General features: G+C 51.7%; 1 protein-coding gene and 2 long non-coding RNA genes across 3 annotated transcripts; 1 reads left to right on the top strand and 2 right to left on the bottom strand.

The window, feature by feature from the left end:
- Positions 1–180: 180 nt before the first annotated feature.
- On the top strand, positions 181–18,414 carry Duox2 (dual oxidase 2). The gene is made up of 34 exons (XM_027421994.2): positions 181–322; positions 686–826; positions 1,081–1,170; positions 1,444–1,608; positions 2,090–2,277; positions 2,434–2,635; positions 2,785–2,951; positions 3,275–3,335; positions 3,447–3,543; positions 3,960–4,050; positions 4,459–4,561; positions 5,077–5,240; positions 5,675–5,850; positions 6,066–6,184; positions 6,479–6,616; positions 6,854–6,967; positions 7,140–7,342; positions 7,555–7,740; positions 8,571–8,796; positions 8,879–8,972; positions 10,503–10,690; positions 11,149–11,218; positions 11,562–11,645; positions 12,292–12,470; positions 12,651–12,881; positions 12,952–13,051; positions 13,692–13,741; positions 14,020–14,147; positions 14,379–14,532; positions 15,708–15,940; positions 16,096–16,254; positions 16,552–16,707; positions 16,794–16,922; positions 17,145–18,414. The coding sequence occupies exons 2-34, from the start codon at positions 757–759 to the stop codon at positions 17,265–17,267; spliced, it is 4,638 nt and encodes a 1,545-aa protein (XP_027277795.1). The 5' UTR covers positions 181–322; positions 686–756; the 3' UTR covers positions 17,268–18,414.
- Positions 6,935–9,253, bottom strand: LOC118239078. The gene is made up of 2 exons (XR_004770551.1): positions 8,645–9,253; positions 6,935–7,756 (listed from the first exon to the last, which is right to left on the bottom strand). It is a non-coding gene; the product is annotated as an uncharacterized LOC118239078 (long non-coding RNA).
- On the bottom strand, positions 9,340–10,593 carry LOC113836402. The gene is made up of 3 exons (XR_003486559.2): positions 10,463–10,593; positions 9,941–10,045; positions 9,340–9,525 (listed from the first exon to the last, which is right to left on the bottom strand). It is a non-coding gene; the product is annotated as an uncharacterized LOC113836402 (long non-coding RNA).
- Positions 18,415–19,053: the final 639 nt, after the last annotated feature.

Consider the following 19,053-nt stretch of genomic DNA (forward strand, 5'->3'; position numbering starts at 1 on the left):
GGGCAGCAAGAAGGGGAGGTGTCCCGACTAGGTGGCAGGGTCCTGTCCAGAGGAGATCAAGCAAGCGAGGGGCGGGGACATGCAAATAACGGCAACCCAGCTCCTTAACTGGAGGCCAAGCCTCTGGTCCACACACTCACACCTTCCGCTGTGGCGTGAGCTCACATCTTCGAGACAGGACCCAGCGTGAAGGTTGAAAGTGCATCCAGGAAGCGTGAAGATTCTCGGAGCTGCGAGAGTGGAGTGCGGGAAGCAGAGCAAGGAAACAAAGTCTCCAAGAACACGGAAGACTGTTGAAGCCGACCAGAACCTTTCACCAGAGGTGGGGTCCTCCTAGCCCTCTCCTTTTCCAATGCCCCTTCACCACAGATGAGGATGAGGTTGGCTGAGGGCCTCTGGCTCTTAGTTCATTAGCCTCTCTACCTTCTCTGCCACCTCCTGGAGAAGCAGTGTGTGGGGAATTGGAATGAGAGTTCCAGGTTTTGGAGCAAAGCCTCCGGGAGGATGAGACAGTCCTGCTAGAGATTAGACACCCCAAAGGACTCCTGCCCCGGTGTTCCTGTGGTTGAAATCAGCACTCAGACATGGTTTGGGTGGGGGAGAGTCACATTGCCTCCCAGGTTGTTCCAGAAAGCGCATCGAGAAGATGGAGGACCTGTGTAATTCTTGTGTGCTTCTCTTGCAGTACCCGCTGTAGGAGTGTGCGAGTGTGCCTACTTCACACAATACCCCTCACCTCCAGGCTGCGGGGACAGCATGCTTCCAGCAAGCCCCAAGACGCTAGTGCTCCTGGGTGCTCTGCTTACTGGACCCCTGGCTCCAGCAGGTAAGTGGAAGGGACCTCTAACAGAGAGGGGTCAGCCAGTGTCCCATTGGAGTGTGGAAAGGGAGAGGTGCTATTGGCCCCTGTAAGCTGGAAGGGCTGGTCCATCTCTCACCCGTTTGTGAGAAGGAAGACTTCTGAGACCTCAGACAAGGACTGGAAGAACTCAGACAGCGCGGGAAGGACGCTAATCCTAAGGGATCACCGAGGGGTCTCTGGGAGATTAATGCTAAGTGGAAGGCTCTCTGCTCCCACAGGTGGCCAGGATGCACCCTCACTGCCCTGGGAAGTGCAGCGCTATGATGGCTGGTTTAACAATCTGAAGTACCACCAGCTCGGTGCTGCTGGTAAACCCTGGGATCTGCGCAGAGGGCAGGGTAGCAGCAGCGCGGGCATGGAGTTGGAGTGTAGTGGCCAGCCGGATTACATTCACACCACATTCTTATGCATTCCAGCAGCCAGGAGATGAGAGGGGGAAGGGTGGGGGCAGGGGAAGAGAAGAGAGGGGAGGGAGAGAGAGATTCTTTCAGTAAAGGCCCGGGTGTGGAAGCTGCGAAAGGCCAGGTTTGGGACTTGGGGACCGGGAACCCTGATCCAGCTCAGCTCTCTGTCTCCTCCAGGCTCGCGCCTGCAGCGCCTAGCACCTGCTCATTACGCTGATGGCGTTTATCAGGCCCTGGAGGAGCCGCTGCTGCCCAACCCTCGGCGGCTAAGCGATGCTGTCACTCAAGGCAGAGCCGGGCTGGCGTCTATCCACAACCGCACAGTCCTGGGGGTCTTCTTTGGTGAGTGTAGGAGGAAACCTGGGTGGATATGGAGCAAACTGAGTGCCCAGGGAAAGGACCGTAGGAGTCCCACCGCAACTTGAAGGAAAAGAATACTTTCTAAGAAGCTCTTCTGCTGTCATCTTTGAGTGCTTGGGTGTGATGCGGGGATCTTTCTCTTACACCATACTCCAAAACAACAAGTTCCATTGGGTCCCCATTAGAACTCTTAGGAACTGGATACCCTGGCTATTTGCTCTCCTCAAGACTCTAATGACTGCCACATAGAGGCTAGGGAAGCTTGCTAATCACATCATTTTGGATTCTCACAACAACGTTCTGTTTGCCTTTTAAAAGATCGAGGTTTTTCAGGGAATGGTCCTAATGGCATTGACGCTTGTGCTCCGACCTCTGCCTTCTGTGCCCTGAGAATTACTAGTGGCCTTCCTGGTCCTAAGGAGAGCAGGACTGATTGGCTGATTACGTTGCCCTCTTAACCCAGGGTACCACGTGCTCTCCGACCTGGTGAGCGTGGAAACACCAGGCTGCCCCGCGGAGTTCCTCAACATCTACATCCCGCGTGGAGATCCCGTGTTCGATCCAGACAAGCGCGGGAACGTGGTGCTGCCCTTTCAGAGGAGCCGCTGGGATCCCAAGACTGGACAGAGCCCCAGCAACCCCCGGGACCTGGTGAGGCCAGGAAGACAGGCAGGAGGGCAGACAGGCTGGAAGGGAGTCTGCAGCGGGACCCACTGGAGACCTGGGGTCTGGCTGGGAAGGGTGAGCAGGGTGAGGCTCTTTCCCACCCGCAGGTACCTGACCCCACGCACCCACACGTCCCCACAGATCAACCAGGTGACCGGCTGGCTGGATGGCAGTGCCATCTATGGCTCTTCTCACTCTTGGAGCGACTCCCTGAGGAGCTTCTCAGGAGGACAGCTGGCATCAGGGCCCGACCCCGCATTCCCGCGGGAGTCCCAGGACCAACTGCTCATGTGGATGGCACCGGACCCTGCCACAGGACAGGGAGGGCCGCAGGGGCTGTATGGTGAGACTGTGGGGTCCTGGCAGGAGGCACAGGGTTGGAGGCATCAGGCTGCTGGGTGGGTGGGTGGTGGGGCTGGGCTGGAGGGGTCTGACTGTGGGTCCCGGCTCATGCTGTTGCCCACCCCCTTCCCTGTCTCCACGTGGATGCAGCCTTTGGGGCCCAGCGCGGGAACAGGGAGCCCTTCCTGCAGGCACTTGGCCTGTTGTGGTTTCGCTACCACAACCTGTGTGCCAGGAGGCTGGCCCAGGAGCACCCAGACTGGGGGGATGAGGAGCTGTTCCAGCATGCACGCAAGAGGGTCATTGCCACCTACCAGGTGAGTGGTGCCACCTGCCCCGTGCCCACCTGTATGCAGGGTCCAGGGAGACTTGGCTTCCCCGGCAAAGCTTCACCAGTCTTTGACAATGTTCCTTCCCCCGAAGCCCCTTTCCAGGAGGCCCTTGTTCCCCTAGGGGTTCACTCTAGGAAAATATGAAAAGCCCCTGCAGATGTTTATAGGAGCAATTTTGCTTGTGATTATTATTTAGTTTCCTGTCCCCCTATTCCCCACAACTGGTCTTGTGTGGGTCTCATCTCTGCACCTAACTTTTCCTTCCTCATAGGCTCATTCCAATCTCTCTTTTCCTCTCTAACCCTCAGAACATTGCTCTATACCAATGGTTGCCCAGCTTCCTAAGGAAAACACCCCCAGAGTATTCAGGTAAGGCAGAGGAGTTGTGAAGGGCGGGGGACAGCTAAGCTGAAGACCATAGAAGAAGGAAGGTAGATTTGTGACACCAGGATGTGAGGTAAGGCACCTGTCTTCCTGCAGGGTACCACCCTTTCACGGACCCCAGCATCTCCCCAGAGTTTGTGGTGGCCTCTGAACAGTTCTTCTCCACCATGGTCCCCCCTGGGGTCTACATGAGGTAAGGGAAGGGCTGCTGGTGGAGCCACATGATGCTGGAAGTAGGTATTCGATGAGTGGGCTTGGAACTTGGGGCTTGCATGTCCCCTCACAGTTTCATCAAAAGAGAAGCAGAATGGGGCAGGGTTGAAGGCATCAGGCTGCTGGGTGGGTGGGTGAGTGGGTGGGGCTGGGCTGGATCCTGAAAAAGGATCCTGGGGTGGGAGGTTTGGGCTCCATAGGAAATCCCTCAGCTCTCCTAATAGCAGAATTTTGTTTTCTGAATGTGGGGTATGTCTGCAGCTTCTCACTCTACTTCAAATCCTTTCCATGTCCAAGAAAGTGAACATCCTTCACTCTTGGCCAGCCCACAGAATTGCTCACCATCTTAGCTTCTTCCCCAAACTCCTTCACTGTATTTTTGGCACTCCATTTCAGAAACTCCAGCTGTCATTTCCAGAAATTCCCAAAGGAAGGTTCTGGCAGCTCTCCAGCTCTCCGGGTCTGCAACAGCTACTGGATTCGGGAGGTTAGCATGGGGTTAGGGTCAGAGAGTAGGGGGTCACAGCCACTTATCATAAATACTTGGAAAAATCACACTTCGGGCTCTTGAGCAGTGGTGCTCCAGGTCTGGAGCAAAGAGGAAGAAAATTATCTGGGGAGATAATTTTCCCCAGAGTCAGGAAACACCTGGGCACAGGGCAATGTGCCTGCTCTCCTAGCTGCCTGGGAAGCTGAGGCGGGACTATGCCTGGAACCCAGGTGTTCAGGGCCTGGGCAGTCTGCCAAGATAGAGAGTAGAAAGGAAAAGGGAGTGGGAGAGATAAAGGGGGATGGGAGAATGGGAGGGGAAGAGAGGAAGAGCTAGAGAGGCAGAGAGGACCTTTTGCCCTGCGGTGCTACTGTGATCCAGGGTAAGTGTGTTATTTACTTCCAGAACCCCAATCTGAAGAGTGCCCAGGAGGTGGATCAGCTGCTGCTGGGAATGGCCTCCCAGATCTCAGAGCTGGAGGACAGGATAGTGGTTGAAGACCTGAGAGGTGAGCTCAGAGGGTGGGATGTCACAGCTAGGAGGCTGAGGATCCTTTTGGGTTAGTCAACAGTCAGACCTAGGGTACCTATAATGCAGACACACAGATATACACTCACAAACTTCAAACAGATGTCAGAAGAAGTTGAATTTGAGTCCCCCCTTAGTTTATAGTTTTGGGTTGCTTTTATTAAGTTGACTATGGTAAGTGTGGGAGCAGCAGCACAAGTGAACGTCATCTCTGATATTTACTTAGGTCTTAAGGGTTCTTATCCAGTCCTGTTTTAGAGTTGGGAGGCACAGAGAAGCGAATTTCTGGTTGGTGTCAAGAATTATCTAAGATCTTTTTGGAAAAATTGTCCCTGATCACACATGGTGATATGGGGGCCACACCAAACAAGGTCTTTAGTGTCATGTAGAGGAGTTCTGGGGACTGAGGCTGGGAAGAGTTCTAGACGGTTAGATATAAAGATGCAAGGCAACAAAGGGTTGGGATGACTGACACAAAGTTTGGTTTCTTTTCAGATTACTGGCCTGGCCCAGACAGATTCTCCCGCACAGACTATGTGGCTAGCAGTATCCAACAGGGCCGAGATATGGGGCTGCCCAGCTACAGCCAGGCTCTGCTGGCCTTGGGACTGGAGCCTCCAAACAACTGGAGAGCTCTCAACCCCAACGTAGAACCCCAGGTCAATAACAACAACACAATAATAATGGCAGCAGGGGGTGAGGAGAAAGAAGGCAGAGATAGAAGGACCCCTAGACCTTACTGGCCAACCAATCCAGCTAAAGCAAGTGATATCTAGGTTCGGGATAGACCTTGTCTCAAAGAATAATGTGGACATTGATAGAGGAAGACACTGTCAGTGTCAACTTCTGGCATCTACATGCAGACATACTCACACATAAAAACATGTACCTCCTCCCACCCCCCCACCCACATACATACACAAGATAATGGCAGCTAAAACTTTCTGTGGCACTACTGTTCCAATCCTCTACATAGGTGAACTCACTTAACCTACATAAGAATATTATAAGGTAGTACTCTCAGCGTTTCAGTTTTACCAATGACATTATTGGTGAGTCCACATACACATTTTTACCTCCCATGATGCTCCAGGTGCTGGAGGCCACAGCTGCTCTGTACAACCAGGACCTGTCCCAGCTGGAACTGCTCCTGGGTGGACTCTTGGAGAGCCATGGAGACCCTGGACCTCTGTTCAGCAAAATCATTCTTGACCAGTTTGTGAGGCTACGGGATGGTGACCGTTACTGGTTCGAGAACACTAGGAATGGGTAAGACCTGGCTGGGACCTGCCTCAGACTTCACCTTGGCCTGGGGCTTCAGACCCTCTGACTGTCCTAGACAGCCCTCACAGGTCTTGATTCCCGGGGCCTAGCACACCCTTCTATCCATTCCACTCTCTGTCTTCACATGGGTCCTTCAGCCTGAGGCCCTTGGAGGACTGAAATCACCTTCCTATCCCAGCAATGGCCTTTCCTCCATTTAGGTTGTTCTCCAAGGAGGAGATTGCAGAAATCAGAAACATCACCTTGCGGGATGTGCTTGTAGCTGTCTCCAATGTGGACCCCAGTACCTTGCAGCCCAATGTTTTCCTCTGGCAGGAAGGTGAGTAGCTGGGAGAGGCAACTGGTTGGTGCTGTACAGGGAGCCACTTACCTTCTGTAAGGTCGATAGTAAGCTGCTTCCTACACTACAGTCTGCACTGGCATGAAGGCTATACCTCGAAATTGAGCTGAGGTGGATGCTGAGACATTAGATATGGAAGGGTTCTTCTGAGGGGAACAAGTTCCAGACAGGGGGTCCTGGGAATGGGAGACGATATATGGTCCTTCCTAAGATGGGGGATACCTAAGGCATAGGAGTCTTGTGCACTGAGATCTTCTATGACTTGTCCCTCAGGTGCTCCCTGCCCACAGCCTCAGCAACTCACGACAGAAGGCTTGCCCCAGTGTGTGCCCCTTACTGTGATTGATTATTTTGAAGGCAGTGGAGCTGGTTATGGCATCGTCATTGTGGTTCTCTGCTGCCTTCCATTAGGTAAGCGCTTTACCTCTCCCCATCTGTTTTTTTTTTTTTTTTCCTGGCCTTCTCCTCTTCACAGACTGGCCCAGTACCCCCATTATTTGCTGGCTTGCAGGGATAGCTCATTTGTATAGCTTGAGCCAGGCTCAGGAAGCCTTGGGTATCTGAAGAGGAGTAACTGAAGTGCCCCCCCCAAAGCTATGAGTAAAGAGTTCTCCTACCCTCTCACTGGTCTCTTGTGGTCCCCTTCAGTGAGTCTGGTTATCGCTGGAGTGGTAGCTCATTTCCGGGACCAAGAGCGCAAGAAGCTACAAAAGAAAGGCAAAGAGAGCCTGAAGAAGGAAATATCCGGTGATGGAGTGCCAGGTGAGATGAGCCTGAGGAATGGAAGGAGGGAAGGGGGCCTGGGGTCTGAGAGAAAGAGCAGGTATAGCGTGGGATGGAAGCCAAGCTCAGGAGAAATACATGCTCAGGACAAAGAGTCACATGGGCTCGAAGACCTCTGCTGAGTCACCATGCACAACTGTCTTTTCCTCAGTGATGGAGTGGCCAGGCCCCAAGGAGAGGAGCTATCCTGTCACCGTCCAGCTGTTCCCAGACAAGTGTCTGCAGGTCCTTGACAAACGCCTCACTGTGCTCCGTACCATCCAGCTGCAGCCACCACAGCAGGTTAACCTCATCCTGTCCAGCAACCGTGGACGTCGCGCCCTACTGCTCAAGATCCCCAAGGAGTATGACCTGGTACTGCTCATCCTGCCTCCCTTTGTGGGCTGTTTTCATCTATGTCCCCTCTCATAAGTGAGTCATCTCAGCGTCCCGGTTCTCTGCTGCAGCTGTGAAGGCTGACTTGACCCCCTGAGGCTACTCTCCTCCCTCAACCTGAGGTCCTTTGAAGTGGGGCTGAACCAGAAGAGCCAGCTCCAGACATGATGGGTGCCCTTTCTCCAACACAGGTGTTGCTGTTTAACTCGGAAGAGGAGCGGGCTGCCTTCGTGCAGCAGCTGCAAGACCTCTGTATCTGCTGGTCTCCTGGTCTCCGCATAGTTGAGATGGACGAGAAGGAGCTGTTTAGGAAGGCTGTGACCAAGCAGCAGCGGGCAGGCATCTTGGAGATCTTCTTCAGACACCTTTTTGCTCAGGTGCCGTGACTTATACCTGTCATAGGAGATGGAGCCAATCTGAGCTGGTTGGGAACTAAGATTTCACTCTGTAGGCTATAGACAGTCTTGGTTAGATCCTTAGGCAACTAACTCATGTGTTCTTGTCTCTGTATCCCCCACTTCCTCATCTCATCAACAGTGGAGCCAGTGAGACCATCTACTGGATGGATTCTCAAATGGTAGCCCTGGACAGTAGCGTCAACTCACTTGGAAACTTGTTAGCAATGCTGGTTCTCAGGCTCCTTCCCAAACAGATTGAATGAGAAGCTCTGGGGATAAGCCCCAGGAAGCTTCGTTTTAACAAGTCTCTCCAAGTGATGCAGATGTAGACCCAAATTTGAAAATACCATTCTGTTGGCAGTGCTCAGCCTAAGTACTTGGTATATTGTGATCATGTGATGAATGGCTCATCTACAGGGTTCAGATTCTAGGCATATAGCAGTACTATCTGAATTAGCATGAGGATGTAGGCTCAGCCCTTCACTCTATCATGCTATAGCCAATATCTTCTGCCTCTAGTACAAGCTCTTTCTCTTTTCATTCCCCAACTTTATTCCCTGCCTCTTCCTTTCCCCTTTTCTCCCCTATTAGTACTGTCCTTGCTGGTTGGTGCTTGGGACCAGAGAGAAACAGAAACTTGCAGAGAGTCAGTTGAGCCCTACCGTAGGAGAGTAGAGGCCCAAATCAGTATGTCTAAGGATCAGGAGTTGGGGTTTCTGAACTGCACATTGAGGGATATGAAGTCATTGCACTGCTTCCATCCCAGGCCTTACACCCTTCTCTCCCTCTCTGTGGTTGCCTGAGTACAGGTGCTGGATATCAATCAGGCAGATGCAGGGACTCTGCCCCTGGACTCATCCCAACAAATGCGTGAGGCCCTGACCTGTGAGCTGAGCAGGGCCGAGTTTGCAGAATCCCTGGGCCTCAAGCCCCAGGACATGTTTGTGGAGTCCATGTTTTCTCTGGCCGACAAGGATCGCAATGGCTACCTATCCTTCCGGGAGTTCCTGGACATCCTGGTGGTCTTCATGAAAGGTAGGGGGAGGGATCAGCAGAGCATCTGAGGACCCGCCAGTTTGTTAGCAAGGAGGTGGCCTATATCCCCTTTCTCTCTTAGGTTCCCCAGAGGATAAGTCCCACCTGATGTTTACCATGTATGACCTGGATGCAAATGGCTTCCTCTCCAAGGATGAATTCTTCACCATGATGCGGTACGGGCTTGGCCTTGCCAATCCTGACACATCTTGATGTTTTAAACAGTAAAGCAATTCGGGTCAGAGGAAGGGAGGCAAGGTGGCTGAATGGCACACACTCCATCCTGCATTCTCAAGACATCCACCTTCGAAAGGTTACCTAGGCAGGTCCCCACCTCTAACAGGGTCCATATCTACTCTGTCTAAAATTGACAGAAACATTGCCCTAGTTTTAAAATGACAATAAAGACCAACTGTGAACATCTTCAATTTCCCATTCCCAAGGACAGAACCTTAGTAATAAGCCCCCCCCCCCCCGAGACCACACGGCATATCTCTCCTCCTTCTCATCTTCTTTTTCTGAGACAGGGTTTCTCTGTGTAGCTCTGACTGTCCTGAAACTCCTTCTGTAGACCAGGCTGGCCTCAAGCTCAGAGATTTGCCTGCCTCTGTCTCTGTCTCCTAAGTGCAGGGGTTTAAGGTGTGCACCACCAATGCCAGGCTTTTCGTTTCCTCTTGAATCAGCTTTCCCAAGTTGAGATTAACATGTAGGCATTTGGTACATAGTTCACTGAAAAAGACAAAGTGACATTAACGTGAGCAAATAGATGGAGCACAGCAGCCCAGATTCTCTTACAGCACCTATCGCTTTACGCCTTCCCATTGCCTTTTAACATCACCTTTTCCTAACAACCCCAACTGACACTGACGAGCGCCTCCACCACCACCACCACTACTGCAGAGGTTTTATTTATTTATTTTTGTCTTACGTGTATTTGGTATTTTGCCTGTATGTATGTCTGTATGTATGAGGGCGCCAGATCCCCTGGAACTGGAGTTACAGACAGTTTCGAGACTCCATGTGGGTGCTGGCAACTGAACCCGAGTCCCCTAGAATATCCAGTGCTCTTAACTGCTGAGCCATCTCGCCAGCCCCCCAACAAAGACTTCCAAAAGAGCAAAAATGACTACAGCCCACACTTTACCAGCAGGTCACTGCAGGTCCAGTCCTGGCTAGGTTTTAGAAAATCCAGGAGGAGGTCCCATCAGCAATGGCAGCTCCCATGTTTTCAAATGATAATCCTACCATCCTATAATAAAATAGAGTAAGGGGTACTCCACATGCTCTAGGGTATAAAGAGGCATCTGCCATTGCAGCTGTGCCCCTCCCACACTCTAGCATCCCCTCTGGATGGGGAAAGTGGGATTCCTGAGGTAGATGGGTGTGGGCTTGCACGGAAGAGAGCGGGCAGCGAGTCCTCCCAAGAGAAGGGCATCAGATATCCTGGACCCATCTCTGCAGCAAGTGTTATTCTTTCCCGTTTGTATTTGTTTTCACTCCTGGGGTTGGGGTGGTGTTGCTAAGTGGCCAAGGTCTTTTGAATCTGTGTCCATCACCTCACCCAACTTAGTGTCACCTTCAGGATGAATTGGCACCTCCCAATGTCATTTCCCAGGTTGCTGGCAACCACATTAGGTAACCCATTGCAGACCTGCCCAAGCCTGACCTTGCTGGATGATAGCTACTCTCTTCCTATCCTCCTCCAGGTCCTTCATCGAGATCTCCAACAACTGCCTGTCCAAGGCCCAGCTGACTCAGGTGGTGGAGTCCATGTTCCGGGAGTCGGGCTTCCAGGACAAGGAGGAGTTGACATGGGAGGACTTTCATTTCATGCTTCGGGACCATGACAATGATCTCCGATTTACGAAGCTCTGTGTCAAAGGTGGAGCTGGAGGTGTGTGAGTGTGGAAGGAACATGACAATGAGTGTTCAGAACAGAGTTCCTGGTGGACACAATCCCTTTCTCCGAGTCCTTGGTGCTTAGCACCGAGCTAAGCATTCAGAGACAAGTTGTGTGTTGCACAAAGTTGCTCCTGAGACCAAAGGGCCTCATGGGCATTGGATCTAGCCGGACAGAGGGGCCTTGTTTTCTTTTCACAAAGGACATGCAGATTTCTATCTGTCTGGAGGGTGTTCTCCTTGCACTAATTTAACACACTGACTGCCCTGTGTACAGTGAGCACTCAATATGTGCAGGAAGGAAAATGGGGCTGAAGCCAGGGATCTGGACATGATTAAGTCACTACCCAGTGCTGGGGCAGCCTTTCAGGGCCCAGGAGGGAAAGACAAACTCCCATCCCACACTCATGCCCTTCTGGAGAAACCAATCAGAGCTCCTGTTCTCCTTTCCAGGTGTTGGGGACATCTTTAAACAAGGCAGCTGCTGTAGAGTCTCGTTCATCACCCGGACTCCTGGGAACCGGTGTGTAGGGCCTGGGTGGTCTCCCTGGCTAGATCCATGTAGAGAAACAAAGGAGGTAGAGCTAGCTGATCAGTCACTGATCAGCTATTTACCTTCTTACCACAAGGTCAGGGTCAGCCCAAAATCCAGCTGCTTCCTACAGCCCGTGTTGCTCAAGAGCTTGGCTCTCCTTGCCACTCTATGGCCGAGTCCTCCCAAGGACAGATGAGCATATTGTTGCTACGTATCTTGCTTTGTCCCTACCTGGTCTCAGGGCCTCCCCTGGACTCCATCCCAACTTTGACATGGCAGTTCTTCTCCTGGCTGCAATGATCCAAAGAAAACAGACCCCGTTTTCTTTCAGCTCCTGCCCCCGGGAACTGGTGCTCCCTGACTTAGAAACCCCAGAGCAGCGAAGCTCTGGCCTAAAGAAGAGGTTGGGCAAAAAGTGAGTATTTCCTAGATCCCTGAGTACAAGGGTGCTTGGAAAGATGTCTCCGGGACTCTGAGCCCCGACACACCACCCCAAGTCCCCTTCCATGCGACACACATGATGTAACACCAGATGTTCTCCGTGAAACACTTGAACCGCTGAGGTTTCTGGGCTAGGAAAGCCCCTGCATCTTTTCCTGCAGGGTGTACAGTCAGGGAGGGGCTTCACTGCCCTGTAGCATGAGAGACAGGGCAATGGCAAGGGAGTGGCTCCTTGGCCTCCCCCCAGGGCCACCCACTGGAGGGCTGGAGTGTCAAATGACTTGTCTTCACTCAGCCTTGAAACTCATCTCAAGCAAGATGCTCCAAACACCACTAGCATGGCGGTGCGAGGTCTCCTGGCTTCTACTGTAGGGAAGTAGGCCAGTGTAGAGAGCAAAGGAGGGGGGTGTAGAACAGAGAGAGGGAGAAGGAGGAGAGAGGAGGGGGGGTGTGGAACAAGTAACAGTAGAGATAAAGGGTTGGGGGGAGTATGGTCTGCTTGTCTTCCTTCCACTGCTATGACCCATCCTTCATGGTTACTGGATCTTCATTCGTGGGTGGCACTAAGGGAAGGCCAAGGAGCTCCTTCCTTACCAGTGCTCTGTCCAACACTGCTCCAGGGCGGTGGGGTCCTCTCCCCGGCTGTACACGGAGGCCCTGCAGGAGAAGATGCAGCGGGGCTTCCTGGCCCAGAAGCTAAAGCAGTTCAAGCGATTTGTGGAGAACTACCGGCGCCACATCGCGTGTGTCTTTATCTTCTCAGCCATCTGCGTGGGCCTGTTTGCAGACCGGGCCTACTGTAAGAGTGCCAGGTTGTGGGCAGTGGGCAGGGAACATGCCATACCTCAGTGGGGAGTGAAGAGTCCTTTGGCTGCCCTCACCTGTCCTCAGTGTCTGGATGGCAGAGCCCAGGCATTCTGACTCAAGCTCAGGATCCTGTCTTGTGTGCAATGCTGATCTGCCTCAACTCTGACCCCAGACTATGGCTTTGCCTCACCACCCACGGACATCGAAGAGACCACCTATGTGGGCATCATCCTGTCCCGGGGCACAGCAGCCAGCATCTCCTTCATGTTTTCCTACATCCTGCTCACCATGTGCCGAAACCTCATCACGTTCTTGCGGGAGACCTTCCTCAACCGCTACATTCCCTTCGATGCGGCTGTGGACTTCCATCGCTGGATTGCTATGGCTGCCGTTGTTCTGGCTGGTATGTGGCTCCTGAGATGGAAGCAGACTTGGTCCCAGTTGCTATCTCTGATGTAATGTCTCTCTTTCAGTTCTGCACAGTGCTGGCCACGCAGTCAATGTCTACATCTTCTCAGTCAGTCCCCTCAGCCTGATGGCCTGCGTCTTCCCTAATGTCTTTGTGAATGATGGGTCAGTTCATGGGAAGGCAGCCCTGCGGTCCTCTGGGTGGGCCTAAGGGTGCAATTGGAAAGAGGCAGATGATTGCAGAAGCACAGTTGCTCAGTGCTGGAAGGTTCAAAGCTGCCCCTCATGGGGAAGCTGAAAGGTGACTGCTTTCTCCCCAGGAAGGAAGCTGTGATTGGCCAGGAAAGGACCTTAGGAAATGACATCAGAGTCCCCTTCCCATATATATCTGACACACAGTTTACTATCTCAGTTTGATATCCACTCATTGGACAAATGTTTATATACCGTGTGTTGGGTGCCAGAGAGCAGGGCTGTCCAGACATGTGCAATTGCTGAACACTTGTGCTATGCACTTGGTGTCCTTGCCCTCACTCAGCTCACAGAATAATGAACCGAGTTCTCCAAGAGGCAGGGATTGACTGCAGGAAGAGAATGTAAGATAGAATAACAGGAAAAGTCAGCCGGTGGTGGATGCAGAGGGTAGAACTGTGACAATGGACATAACAATATTCCTTGGAACGATCCCTCTTCCATTTTGGTGGAGACCTGGTAACCTCAGCAGTCAGGGGCAGCATTAGGATGCAGTGTGGCAGTGGTGTCCCTTCTACCCCAGCCAGAAGCTCACTGTGCCTTCACCCCACAGGTCCAAGCATCCACCGAAGTACTACTGGTGGTTCTTTGAGACAGTTCCAGGTAGGAAGTGGGGCAGTAGGTATGTGGGATCTGAGCATTCCGTCTGAGAACCCCCTCCCGGGTCTCCTCTTCCTGAATACACACTGGTCTCTAATAGCCATAAGACCCTTTCTGACAGACCGGCCCCAGCTCCAGTCCCTACAGATACACTTATTCTGGAGCCCTGAAGGAATGAGAGTAGAGGTTGGGTAAAATGGGTGTGGTGTGATGTCCTGTTGCATTTTCAGCTCAGGCTGAGGTTCTGAGGATACCCACTGACCCTGCCCTCCCACTCCCAGGTATGACAGGAGTACTCCTGCTCCTGGTCCTGGCCATCATGTATGTCTTTGCCTCCCACCACTTCCGACGCCATAGTTTCCGGGGCTTCTGGCTGACCCACCACCTCTATGTTGTGCTCTATGCCCTGGTGAGAGCCGTCAATGGGAAGAGTTGGACCTTGGAGGGGGACATGGGATGTAAAGGGAAGATAAGTAGGGAGTATGGAGAATTAGACTCAAGGACTGTGAGACCTCACACTGTGGTCTGTGCCAGCCCATCTACCAAGACCAGACCCAGTGCCTGGGTGGGCCATGCCTGACAAGGAGGACACAGGCAGGGCCTGTCTGGGTGGTACTATACTAACTGGCCATGTTTTCAGCTCATCATCCATGGCAGCTATGCCCTCATCCAATTGCCCAGTTTCCACATCTACTTCCTGGTCCCAGCAATTATCTATGGAGGGGACAAGCTGGTGAGCCTGAGCCGGAAGAAGGTGGAGATTGGCGTGGTGAAGGCTGAACTGCTGCCTTCAGGTAAGGCCTGGTCTGATGCAGGTATGGAGAATCAATCAGCTTCCCAGACAAGGTGGGAGCTTGTCAGGTTTCTTGACCCCTACCTCTGACTTCCTCTTGAGGACTCCTAAGCACTGAAGATTTTCTGACAGAAATAGCATTCCAAGAAGGGCTATGCTTAGTTCCTCATGTGATGTGAGGACAAGGGGCTAGGGAGATAGCTCAGCAGTTAAGAGCACTTTCTGCTCTTTCAGAGGACCTGAGTTCAGTTCCCAGCACCCATGTCAGGCAGTTCATAACCAGTTCCAGGGAGTACAGCCACCTCTCCAGTCCTTCACAGGCACCTGTACTCATACGCACATATGCCTACACACAGACAAACATATATACACATAATTAAAAATAAAATAAATCTTTAAAAAAGAGAAAATCTTGCAGACAGTGAGAAGCAATGATGGGCAAATGCAGGTAAAAATGATGCAGACAAGTTCCAGGATGAGGAAGACTTTCCAGTTTCAGGAGAGCACAGGGCAGGGAGCCACCACACCAGAGAGAGGCAAACAGCCCTGAAAGCCAGATTGCTGTTGTGTCTGGATAGGCTGTTGTGGAGTTGTAAACCACTATGGAGGAAGGTGGGAGGTGTTAGGTACCATAAGGTGTTCTAAACCCCAAGATTCTCATTGCAAAGAACTCCATTTCATTTCAGTCTTATTTCAGTTAAGGTTACTTAAGGATAAAACTTTTAAACCTCCCTTTTCCACAAATACAAGTGAGCCTGAGACTCAGCTATGGTGGCAACAAATGATATCCGACTAAGATTCGGTAGCAAAGCATGTTGCTTTGCTGGTGTGCAAATACTTCCTGTAATGGAAGTCACCCTTAGGTGGGGTAGGTTTGATAACCCTTTGGGATCTGAAGGCCTCCACCCTGTCAGCTGCTTTTCTGACAGTGCTATGACCTCTTACCCTCATGGGATGAGGATAAAGGGAGGAAAGACACTGGATTGGGTTAGAGAAGCCCAACTCTTATGTTACCCAGGAAACAGGAGACTCAACTACTCTCAGCACCAGGAATCCATCTGCCTAGACCATTTGACTGTGAAACCCTCTGGGCCTCCGCAATGTAGAAAGAACAGGTACCTGCCAGTCTACAGGTACAGTTTCTAATCTAGGCTCTTCTCTACCTATGACCCCTAGGAGTGACCCACCTGCAGTTTCAGCGACCCCAGGGCTTTGAGTACAAATCAGGGCAGTGGGTGCGGATCGCCTGCCTGGCTCTGGGGACCAATGAGTACCACCCCTTCACACTGACCTCTGCCCCGCACGAGGACACACTCAGCCTGCACATCCGGGCTGTGGGACCTTGGACCACCCGCCTCAGGGAGATCTATTCACCCCCTGTGGGTGACACTCATGCCAAATACCCAAAGGTGCCTATCCCTGGGAATGTCCCTTCCCCTCTGTCCTGACACTAGTGTGAATGGGGGCTGAAGAGCTCTGTCCCCTGCCTCTGGTAGTCTTCGCCTTTTCTGGCCTCAGAGTTGGGGCAGGGCCAGGCTCATGTCACCTGTCCTTCTCTCGGCAGCTGTACCTCGATGGACCATTTGGAGAGGGCCATCAGGAGTGGCATAAGTTTGAGGTGTCAGTGCTAGTAGGAGGGGGCATTGGGGTCACCCCCTTTGCCTCCATCCTTAAAGACCTGGTCTTCAAATCATCCTTGGGAAGCCAGATGCTCTGTAAGAAGGTGAATCTCCTTCCTCCACTCTGCATGGGGAATAGATGGCCTGATGGAGTCCTGACATCACAGCAGAGCACTCCTGGCTTTCAACCACATGGTCTGTGGGGAACATTACACCAAGTGGTCCAGATGCCAGATCTTGAGGGTGGTTGGGAGAGTGGCCAGAGAAACCTCTGCTGGCCTCTGTCCTGTGGAAGCCAAGAGCAGAGCATCACTCTATATAGGATATCTGAGACTTCCTAGCATCTCAGAATGTCGGGAGCCAGGCCCGAGCTGGCTCTGATCCCCAGTGTGTGCCCTCAGATCTACTTCATCTGGGTGACGAGGACTCAGAGGCAGTTTGAGTGGCTGGCTGACATCATCCGGGAGGTGGAGGAGAACGACCACCAGGACCTGGTGTCTGTGCACATCTACATCACCCAGCTGGCTGAGAAGTTTGACCTCAGGACCACCATGCTGGTAGGCAGGGCAGGTGGGACACTGCCAGGGCCTGAGTTGGCCCCAGCCAGGGCTGGCTGTGATCCTCTCCCCACTTCTTTCCCCAGTACATCTGTGAGCGGCACTTCCAGAAGGTGCTGAACCGGAGTCTGTTCACGGGCCTGCGCTCTGTCACCCACTTTGGCCGCCCTCCCTTCGAGCTCTTCTTCAACTCTCTGCAGGAAGTCCACCCCCAGGTGAGTCCATCCCCTCCCACCGCAGGACCCTATTTAACTTTCTCGTCTTGGCCACCCCTGCAGCTCCGTCCTGAGCACTGATTTATCATAACCACCCCCAGCTCTAGCCTCTTTCCCAGGGTCCACGGTAGAAGCCTGCTTTTTGTGGTCAGGCTGGAGAAGGTGACTTCCCTGGGCAGTGGGCAATTCAAGGCTCCAGGGTACATGTCTCTCCATGAATAGGTTCGTAAGATTGGAGTCTTCAGCTGTGGTCCTCCAGGGATGACCAAGAATGTAGAGAAGTCTTGCCAACTTATCAACAGGCAGGACCGGGCCCACTTTGTGCACCATTATGAGAACTTCTGAGCTTGGTCTCCTCGGCTCCTGCCCAGTCTGTTACTCTCCCTCCATGGACTTCAGTGCTACTGTCACTCAAGACCACAGCCAGGGAACTAGACACCACCTCCACCCTGCCACATTGCCTCATCTACCCCATGTTCGGGGGCAGACAGACAAGGCCTCTCTAGTTCCCAGATCATGTCATAATAGGTTATGGGATGCAAAGTGAGGAGAGGACAGTTCCTTTTACTGACAACTGTGGAAGGAAAGAGCACACTGTGGGTCACCCCTGATTGGTCTCTTTCTCTGATTTGCCTTCACAAAATTGGTATATTGGTGTGGACTTTTCTTGAGGAATCATTTGAGAAGAGAATGAGAATATTCTCGGGGCTCCTCTCAGAGACCATATACTGAAAGCCTGCACAGCCTGCCTGCCTCAGCCCAGTCTCTGGGCCTTTCCCTCGGCTTCAGCCCCACACCTTCCTACTCCAAGAGGGCCACAAGCCATAAGGCCACCAGAGAACACATGCCCTCCTAGCCCTGAGTTCCTAATGTCAGCCAGTAGTGTCTGCCGCCCTGACCTTTCAGGGGGTCCTTCTGGGAGCCTGGGAGCAGACCCTGAGCTCCAGGATTCAGAGAACAATGGTCTTTCTACAACTCACCCCAAACCCCTCAGCTCCTGTTTCCCAGAGAAAGCATAACAACTTTCCCAATTTGTTCAGTTTGGGCACTAGAAATCAGGTCATCTGACCACAGATGTCACCTCTACCCTTCTTCACATGGTTTTTTACTAGAAAGCTGAGTTGTTAACATATGTGCAGTTGAGGTATAGTTGCATAAAGTGCGTGAATCTTAAATTATCTACAACCTAGGTCATGTTATAAAACCTTTCAACATTCCTATCACCCAGAAGTGTCCCCGGTGAGGCTTCCTCATCTAGGAGCAACCACTAATGTAATTTGTCACTGTAGTTTGGGTCACACTAAATTCACCCTTTATCCTGGTCTCTCTCTCACATCATGGTGTGTTTGTGATTCATTCCTGCCATTGTGTCTGTTGGTTGTTTGTTCCTTTTTATTGCTGTGAGGCATTTCATTGTAGAGATTATGTCACAGTTTGTTTACCTAGGCTACTGGTAGGCGGTTGGCTTGTTTCTGGATTTGGATGATTGTAAATAAAGTTGCTATGAACATTCATTTTGTATGCCTGTCTTTTGGGGGATACAATGTACTCATTTTTCTGGGTATGGAATTTATCTGGGAGTAGAATTGCTGGGCCATGGTATTCTCTAGCTTGTAGAATTTGTAGCAAGGAGTAGGGGTGATCCCGAAACCAGGATCCTTCCTTTGTGGGTTTATTCAGAAGTCAAGGGTCTCTATAGTGAGGGCCATCTCTGACAAAGCAGGATATACCAGGTCAGAGCCCAAGAGACGTGGGACTCTGACACCATTTTTATCTGTAAAGACTATAAAGGATGACCAGCAATTTCTTTGAGCCTGATCCTATGTTTATGCACCTGCTTGTGAAGATATCAGGAGGTGAGACAGCAAACCATCCCAGACAAATTATACAGATGAGGAAAAAATATGAGAATATGTTTTACAATTATAGTGTGTTAAGTTTTAGTCTATCTGTTTAATTTTTTTTTAAGTTTCATGAAGTGTGGTTTTTAAAAATAAATAAATAAACAGTGAACATATTTAAGGACAGCATTATGTATGCCCTGGCCTCTAGCTCTCTTGGTACTCATCAAGTCACACAGTACCCAGTCCAGAACTCCAGCCTCGTAAACATCAGCCTTAGCTTTATTCTC

This window comes from Cricetulus griseus, chromosome 6, assembly GCF_003668045.3.
Source record: "Cricetulus griseus strain 17A/GY chromosome 6, alternate assembly CriGri-PICRH-1.0, whole genome shotgun sequence".
In the NCBI taxonomy this organism is placed as follows: domain Eukaryota; kingdom Metazoa; phylum Chordata; class Mammalia; order Rodentia; family Cricetidae; genus Cricetulus; species Cricetulus griseus.